Source organism: Apium graveolens, chromosome 8 (assembly GCF_009905375.1).
Source record: "Apium graveolens cultivar Ventura chromosome 8, ASM990537v1, whole genome shotgun sequence".
NCBI classification, from domain to species: domain Eukaryota; kingdom Viridiplantae; phylum Streptophyta; class Magnoliopsida; order Apiales; family Apiaceae; genus Apium; species Apium graveolens.
The window spans coordinates 230230863-230240716 of record NC_133654.1 but is presented as its reverse complement, the minus strand read 5'-3'; the positions used below and the strand labels follow the sequence as shown (position 1 = coordinate 230240716).

The 9854-nt window shown below is 33.6% G+C and overlaps 1 protein-coding gene across 1 annotated transcript; it reads right to left on the bottom strand.

Annotated features, from left to right (window-relative positions):
* Nucleotides 1-2074: 2074 nt before the first annotated feature.
* Nucleotides 2075-3952, bottom strand: LOC141678982 (acyl carrier protein 1, chloroplastic-like). Its single transcript, XM_074485452.1, has 4 exons — nt 3742-3952; nt 2975-3073; nt 2537-2659; nt 2075-2420 (listed from the first exon to the last, which is right to left on the bottom strand). Exons 1-4 carry the CDS (start codon nt 3796-3798, stop codon nt 2295-2297), a joined length of 405 nt encoding a protein of 134 aa, XP_074341553.1. The 5' UTR covers nt 3799-3952; the 3' UTR covers nt 2075-2294.
* Nucleotides 3953-9854: the final 5902 nt, after the last annotated feature.

Here is a 9854-nt window from a genome sequence, read left to right as displayed (position 1 = left end):
ATTATTAGTATTATAATACTAATCCAATTAATAAGAATGGAATGGATCTATATGTATTTTTTACTAAAATTTTATTTACATTCTTACATGTTGAACCAAAAATCTTATGATAGAAAAATATCAATTTTAAATATTATAATTCTAGAATTTAAATTATATTACCACTCATTAAGTGTTATAAAGAATCATTTATTGTTATACGTTTGTTATCATTTAAAATATTAAAATTCAAAATTCTATTTTTGAAGAATTTAGAAGTGAAAAAGACACAAATAATATAATAATATTTTAGTTTCAATATTATCGGAATATAAAATAGTTTAAGTACAGTAGGTAAAAGAAATTGAGAATAAAAAAAAGACATCCATTTAGGCAAAATTTAAAGTAGGTGTGCAACCTAGTGGATATATCACTTCCCTTTTATAATTACTAAAGTCAATGTCAAATTACTAAAGCACCCTTCTGGTAACTAACCCACTACACAAGAAAATAAAATGAACTGCAAAATGATTTCATCCCGTGAAGGTGATTAGTATGACGATGAGGTGTAACAGCTACACGAGATTCTCAACCGTATGATTATCTTTTAAAACATTCGACATTATGCCCGAATTATGCAATTTTATGCTTTGTTTTCAAGAAGGAAGAGAGAAAATTAGAAATGGTTTTTTTTCTTTATTTAGAAGGTTGTGAGAAAAAGTAAAAAGAATACTAAAAATTTGGCACTATTATTTTTCAAACATTTGCTAAACGAAAAAGTAAAAAAAGGCTACATATATTTTGATAGATTTAAGTACACGGTCTTATAAATTGGGATGAATGAAGAATGCAGAAATTTAAAATATGTGAATAGTATAAGCAGATTCTCTATTCTTCCTGAACTATAACAGTTATTATGCTGGAGAGATCGGGAATCCTACAACTCATTATATAGTTTTCTCCCCCATCTCATTATTTACAAGCTAGATGGACGTGCATGCAATGCAGCTTATTACTTTTATATAATGAAATTTAATATACTTGATTGCATGTATATCAGCTAATTTCATACCAAATTCCATCTAAAAGTTCAAAAGTCATTAAAGATATATGTTAAAATTTAAAATGTGTCTAACATGAAGTGAGGAAACGCGAATTAGATGTAGTCATTGTTTTTGTTTTAGTTCCAATTATAAAAATAAAAAAAAATAGATACATAATTGGATTTTTTTTGTTGTTGTATGCTAATGGTCACACAATAAACATAAAAGTTATAATATGTATCACATCTCCCCTCTATAAGGCTACAAACTACTGTAAATTATTTTTTAGAGCTACTGTGAATTAATACTACAGCTATTGCTATACTATGAAGGTTGAAAAAGCAGCTTTTGTAGCTAAAACCCTAAAATAGAATTTAAGCTTCGAAGCCTGACCTTAAAAGATCCTTTGTACATCGTTTACATTGCACAAATACATCTTAGACTACTAATCTAGTTATGTTTCACCGTGCAACAGATTTATCAGTTCCAACAGGTTTGTAATTCTACCTAAAACACCAATATTCAACCTCGGCACCAAGCTGTATTTTCTAAGGTCCAGTTTTGGCATACGGTTGTATTCAGTGTCCTACAAGGTGAACCAGAAACATCAAAAGGACAGTTTTATCTAGGAGTCATTAGCCAACTAGGCAGAGAAAACGGCACACATGCCACAAATGGAGACAAATCAGTTTTCTGGTGTTGTTAACCTACTGATGGTGCTTCTTGACGGATGAAAGGTGAAAGGTACATAGTGAAACTAAAACTAATATACAGTTATTTTCATTTCACTGGAATAAATCCCAAGAGAGGCACCAATAGATGAGTATTTAAATAAACCCGCTAAAAAATTCATTTACCAGAGAAGAGAGGTCGTCCAAATCTGCTAAGATATAATCTAATCTAAATAGTATTGCATGCCTTTAACAGAGGAAAACTATGGGCCTCTAAGAATGTAAACCCCACCCCACCCCACCCCACCCCACCCCAAAAGGAAAACAAGAAGCAATAAATTCATCAATCTAAATAACACAAGCGACAAGACACCTTTAACATACTCTAACACGATTTAGATAAACTCCTAGAAAAAGTAATACAAGAAAATTAATACCACAACAGAAGATATCACATAACCTTTCTCACATAACTTCCCTAAGCAAAGACCTGAGATATAGTTCATTAACAACACATCCATGAACAATCTCAAGAAAAGCAAGTCTCTTTTAACAAACCTACAGCCAGAAATTTTATCAAATTATTATAAAGCATTATTCTTTACTCCTTTTTCTCGCAAAGCTTCTCAATCAGATCCGCTGCATCTTGAACAGTAGCAATGGTCTGAGCACTTTCTTCTTCCACACTGATCCCAAATTCCTCCTCTAATCCCATCACAATCTCAACCTGCAACCATGCAGTTATATCATAAATTACAACTAAAAAACAATAAGTACCAAGATCAATTTAAGACAAGTCCAGCCATGTTTATGAAGACGGCAAAAGGAAAAAGAATGAAATACCGTATCGAGAGAATCAGCCCCAAGTGCTGCAAACTTTGATTCGCCCGAAACTTCAGTAGTAGCTGGCAGGGCCAATTGTTTCTTCACAATCTCACACACCTTCTCCACTGTCTCAGGTTTAGCCTGCACAAAGACATATACCATTGTTAGTTTAAATCTTGCTAGTCTGATATGAAGTTACAAGTGGCAAATCTTAGTAGCTTGATGCAGTCACAATTAAAACTCTCTCTGCATTACATAGTGCACAATGAGAATGAAAAAAGGCTCTTTCTTCACATGAACTAGACCTAGATTTTAACTTCACAAATATATTTTCCCGAAAGTATCCTCAGAAACTGCATGTTCCTTTTTTAATGTGAAAATGCAATTATGTGAGGTCTAGTTAAAAGATATAAGGCAGTAAACTAAAACAAAGGAAGATGTATATAAGAAACATACAGCACATGACACTCTGAAGCGAAGTGGTGCATTGCGCAGCTTGAGTGGCCCAAAGGACTTAGCTTTGACAGGAACTGAAACCAAACCACGGGCAAGTCCCTGCAGCAACTCAAAAGAAACAATTTTGAGTGAATCATACGAGATAATACAGTATGAAAAGCTAACACAATCCAAATTTAAAAATGCATATTGAAATCAATCAAGCAAACATATGTGAATATGATTATTTCCTTTCATTTAAATCATCAGAGTCAACAATAGAAGGTGTCAAATCATTGCATTCCATTCATATACATCCCAACCACAAGATCAATTCACAATATCATCCAATTACAATCGAAACTAAGTAATTTTGTAAATATATAAAACAAGATTCAATCTTAATAAGGAGCACCAAAAATGAATTGCCCCCCACACACACTGACACACACAATTAACTATTAGATCAAATCATCAAAATGTGCCGAAATCGATAAACCTCATATCAAGATTTCTCACAAACAATTAAAAAAACTATTTCACATGTAAAAAACATACCCAAAAATTCAATTTAATTAGACACACAAAATCTATCAACAACTCAGATTAAAATGTACCAAATCAATTAAACCCCACATCAAGATTTATCAAGAACAACCAAAATCAATTCAAATGCAGATACACAACAAATCCATTAAAACAAAAGTACAAATAAAATAAAACCGAGATCAAGAAAATGAAAAAGTTACGATCTTTAAAATAAAAATGGAGTTTAGAAATAAACTGACCTGGTTTTGCTTGATGGGTGTTGAAAGAAAGGTGAAAGAAACAGTGAGAGAAGCCATTTGAATTGAATTGAATAGAATAGAAATGAAAGGAATAGAGTAATAGATCTGAGGCAAATGTTTTGACAAAAACAAGAAAAGAAATAGAGTGTATATAATGTTGGGGGCGGAGAGCACGAAGAGTGTGACACTGTTGTATGTACTAGTACTAGTATAAGTTTGAGGGTACTTCTAATCTGTGTGCGAGTGTGTGTATGTTATCGTAGTAGGCCTCGTTTGGCTGTCAAGTGTAAGTGAGGAGGTTAGGGTCCGACCCGAAATTGAAAAACTGATTTGAATCTTAATAATTCGGTTCGATTTATTTTGATTTTAAATTTTAAGAAATTCGATCTATTTGATCCGAATAGAAAAAAATAAAATAAAACTTGATTCCATATGATTTTTAAAAAATATTTCGATTCCAAATGAATTGACAAAATAATAAATACTATAATTTTTATATTATATACATTTTACATATATCTTAAAAGTTCAAATCATAATTTTAAATTTTTAATTGTATTTATACATTTTTAGAACTTTCTGTATCACATTACTTTAGTGATATTTTCATATTTTATAATTTTTGATTTAATTTGTAATACAATTTTTTTTAAAAAAAATCGATTTGTTCGGTTTAGTATTAGAACAATTATTTAGGTCCCGTTCAGTCTGGTCAATGACACAATTCCGATTCTTTTCCATCCATGAAAAAGTGACATTTGATTTTCGGTGCTCGGTTCGGTCGGTATGATTTAGTTCGATTACCAAACCGAATCCTCAGCCCTACTACAAGTGAGTTGTTAACCATATTTTAATTTTGTCTTAATTTTGCAGTGATTCGTAAAAATCAGAATTTGGGTCGAATCGATTTTGTTCCGGAAAAATGAGTATTCGGAATTTGGAGAATACTCGGTATGAGTACTATAACGACTGAGATTTTTGCGAATTATTTTATGTGAATAAAATATAAATTACGTGATTTATGTGCAATTTATGTGAATTAGTGAAGGCATATTCAAAAATATATTATTCCAGTTTGACGAGTCAATATAAGACTTGATTATGATATGTGATTAATAATCGGGTCGGAATGACCGTCGAGCTGTTAAGTGAGACACGCCCCGTAAAAGACTATTATGTGAAAGGTGGATTTGATGTTATTATTGAAAATGAGAATTTAATGGATTATGTGAATAATATGAAATGTGAAGATTTTTACGTGTGTATGTGATTATTTGGATACGAACATGTGAAGTCATATTGTATTTGAATTAGCAATTATTTGATAAAACTGAAAATAATCAAAAATAAAGTTTAAATGGAAAAGTGAGTATATATATAAGATTTTATTGATGGAAATGTGTAAATATATGTTACTTGACCCATGCGTGTTTGCAGATGTGATTGTGAAATTTTTAAATATTTTTAAATGATTTATTGAGTAAAAAATAAGGGTTATTTGACCTTTATATATTTTTATAAAATTATCAAAGTACGCTCAAATTATGAAAATTGTTTTATTATATCTAGAATGGTCCTAGAGAATTTTTAAAAATAAGAGTTGGATTTATTTTAACGCCCGGGTATTTTAAAGTGATTTTTCAAGAGTTATTTCTATTTTCTCAGCTATCTTGCAAAATTCGCAGAAAATAAATCGTTCGCTCGATTATTTTTTTTAAAAATACCGGGGCGTAGATATATTTATGAATTTCATTTTAAAAATAAGTTTCGAATTTAAAATCTTATTTTCCTAGAAATTATTGAATTTACCATTTATAATCAACTTTATTGATCAATTTGAAAATGTTAATTGGAAATTATTTTGGAAAATTACAGAGATGCCCCTGGGCATATAAAACCCAGTAGCCCTTCTTTCTCTCCTCCCCCGCTGTTCATCTCTATCGGCCCTCTTCTCTTTTTTCTCTACCTCTCAGCTCTCATTCTCTCTTCCATATTTTCTTCAATTCTCACTCGTTTTTCAATCTGAGACCATGTACGTGCTCGGTTTTACTCCCTTTACAACTATGTGTTTGTGCATGCGTGTTTCTTTTCAATTTTTCAGAACCCCAAAAATGGGTTTGATTTGGATTTTGTGAATTTTTGAGAGGAATTAAATATTTTGAGAATGATTCGTGATATCAGTTATTTGTGTGCAAGATATGATTTAAAATCAGTGATTTTTTAGCTGGAAACCTCGATTGGGGCACCGCCATAAATCTCCGCCACCGGTGATGAACTCTAGAGAACCGGTAAGGGGATGTGATGTATTAATTGATCCCTAATAATCAATATAAACTCGTAAATATGCTTGCATGTTGTGTTTAAATAATTTTCAGATTTATAATATTTGAATTTTTGAATTTAATTCGATCTTGATCATGTTAAATTTTATATGTGGTTGTGATTTGTGTGTTATAGGAATTGCATGTTAACTTTGAATATTATAAACAAGGGGATAAATATCAAGTTCATGACTGATTGCAGCCAAATGACTCAGTTTGGTCACTGACTACAAATTTGACTCACTTTAGTCACTGATTTAATTAAAATGTACAAGCCGTTAAAAGTCAATGAAATTGTAACGGTCAGATCTGATGTGGCATGAACAGAGACTAATGAGCTGAGTTGTAGATGACGTGGACATTACAACGACTACATCTGCCCTTTATATACATATACATACAACCCAGGAACCTTTTAGGGTTCTTCATTTTAATTCTCTAAAACTCACCACAATCTCTAAAGCTGAGTTGTAGGTTGGGAACAATTCCGAGAGTACAATTTCCATGGCAACAACAAGCACAACAAGATCTTCTCACCCCATGTCCTCAAGAAGCTTTTCTGGGTTCATTTGTGATTGTGGTGATAGGGGAAAATGTATACGTCTTGGTCCTTGAGAAATCCAGGACGAAGGTTTTATACGTGTTCTCACTCTCAAGTAAAACATTTGTGATAGTATTAAAGATGATGTTAGTGAACTAATTTTCAATCAAAAAATTTAAATTTGAAACTTGCAAGATAGCAGGTGTGACTATTTTCAATGGTATGATACGGAGTTTCGGGGAAGAAATGCTGAAGTTATCACTCATCTCAATAATCGAAAAATTTACTTAGAAGCAAAGATAGAGTTGCTCGAAGAGAAGATTGTGATTCTCGAAGAAAAAGTCGCAAAGAAGAAGGAAAATAATAGGGAGAAGAAAGTGAAATTTGGCAAGTACTGGAAGATACTAAAGATATTTGGATTTGTAATTGTTGTGTTCATTGTTGTGTTGGTGATGAAGTCCCAGTAGAAGAAGAATGCGAATGGTGGATGACTCTATATTATGTAATTTGTATGTTAGTGGTGTGAATTTTAGTTAGTGGATGGCTTCATATTGTATTGCCACTGATGAATTTTGTGCAATTATAATGCATCAGTATGGCTGAGTGTCCATGTACTAGCAATATTTAAATGAATGGAATGAATGCAATTGTAGCATTATGAAGATTAGTATGAAATAAGCTGCTAATGTAGATAACTTCAATCAGTCATTACATGGTCCCAAATTATGAAGCATAAGTTTTACATACTTAACCATACCAAAATGAGGTCTAATTGACCATACTTAAGACAAAAATATAGCCATCCCAAAGTTATGATTCAACTGACCATACTTAACAAAAGTATATTGTTTGGGACTGATTACACTAAACCCAAAAATATAAAGTTCATAATTAAAAACCCTTAATCATCATCAAGGTTGACCGGATCATCCGGCGTATTTTTAAAAGTGAAATTTGTCTTCAACCATAATCTGTTGCTCCTCCTTGGTTCTGGTTCCACCTCATCTTCATCGCTTTCTTCTTCTTCTTCAGACATTACTTCATCAGCCTCTTCTTCTCCTTCTGATTCTTCATGATCTACCTCTTCAGATTCTTCATCACCTTCTTCTCCACTGTCTACTTCAGCACCTTCTTCAGCAAGGCCTTCCATGGTCTTCTCTGTACTTGGTCTATCTGCTGCCATAGTGGGAGCTACATGTGCATCACCATGTTTAAATGGTGGAGTACTAACACATGGAGTCCCATTTGGCATATAGCATGTTGACACAAACCCAGGATTAGGCATGAATAGTTTACCTCCACAAGCTCCTAAGAGCATTTCTTGAAATGACCGAGTCCTTGGAGTAGGTTGAGTAGTCAAGGTTTCATGGTTGGTAGGCACTTTGTTGCTTTCTTTATAAGCCTCAATCAAGTCATCATATGTATCATGAAGAATGTTATCATCATAGGCTGCAAGGATGTCTTCTAGCTGACCAGCAAATTCTTCCTCCTCAATCACTAGTTCTATTTGTTTTTGCTGACATTTTTTGGCCATCTAGAAGGGCCTATCTTTTCACTTAGTTTGAGACTTGTTCTTCATATGTTCTTTCCCCTTCACTTTCCCAGTAGATGCTTTAACCTTGGATGTTTCCCTTGGTTCTCCAATGACAATACCTGGTAAGGCCCTCCTTACTGGAAACTTAGTTCTAGGCCTCTCCTCTTGTCCCTGTCTTTGTTTAGATTATCCTTCCTCTTGGCCACCTTCACCACCTTCATCTTGTTTTTCAGCTTCATTTCCCCCCCTGTTCTGTTGGTTCTGTGGGCACTTAGGCTTCTTGTGTCCTTCTTGTCTACACAAACTGCAATGCATTTTCTTCCCACTAATTAGTTTCTGCAAACCAGGCACTCCCTCTGTTGATTTACCCATACTCCGACTACCCCCCTCCCAATGCTCTCTTCTCCTTAATCTTTTTGGCCTCCCTCTTAATTTCTTAGGAATGTCAGGTGGCAACATCACTGCTTTGTCTGTCATCTCCCAAAAATCCTCCCCTCTCAAAGCTTTCATTGCTTTCTGGTAGCCTGCTGGGTATGTTGCACATGCAGCCATCCAAAAATAATTTTTAACTAATCCAGTTGGCCACCTACACATATAATAATGCTTAGAATTGTCAAAATCAGTTAAGACCATCTTTAACAGAAATATCTTTATAATGTAACTACTTACTTTTTTCTCATATTATTGTATAAGTGTCTTGTGCATAATCTGTGTTATGCATGGGGTAGATACTCCTTCATTGCATTTTCAAGTCCCTAGCATTTATTACACCATAATAACAAGCATTCAATATGAAACAACAACCAAAAAGCAAGTAATGTAAGTTTCAAATAAATAAAGCATACCTTTTGTTGATCACTAATCACAGTGAGTCCAACTCCATTTCCAAGAATAAGATCTTCTCTGAGTAGTCCAAGGAACCATCTCCAACTTTCAGTACTTTCAGATTCTACCACTGCATATGCAACTGGGTACATCTGGTTATTACCATCCCTCCCAACTGCACTCAGCAACTGACCCCCACACACAGTTTTCAGGAAACATCCATCTACACCTAAAATTGGTCTACATCCCAACTTTGATCATTCCTTCAGTGCATGGTAGCATATGTAGATCCTTTGAAATTTATTATGAGAATCATCAGTTATCCTGTTTGTCCTTATGTCAACCCTGTTTCCTGGATTATTTTTTAAAATCTCAAAACCAAAATCCCACACCCTGGCATAATGGTCTTTCAATATCTCTATTACCCCAGCAAGAGCAGCTTGTCTAACCCTAGAATACTTTATCCTAGGGACTTCTATTTCAAGTTATTTCCTTATTGTTTCCTGCATTTCTTTCACCTTCCACTGTGGATTCTTCTTTATTTTTTCACCATACATCTATGTCAATACTTTTACACTCACCGGTTTATTTTCATAAGGTTTTGTACACAAATGGTCATCAAGACATGTCTTGATCTGCACAGCTCCTCCTGCATTTTCTAGCCTACTGCACCATAAATAAAAGCGACACCCTTTTCTCACAGCCTACTTGCACCCTCTTACTGTCATTTGTTATGAAATGCAAAGCTCTCCTCTCTCTAATTCCATACTCTCTTACCACTTTCCTGAACTCCTCAATAGATGCAAATTTCATCCCAACCTCCCATTTTACTATACCTTCACTTTTATCTGGATTAAATACTTTTGTTCTCTTCTTTCTTTTGTTCCCAGGT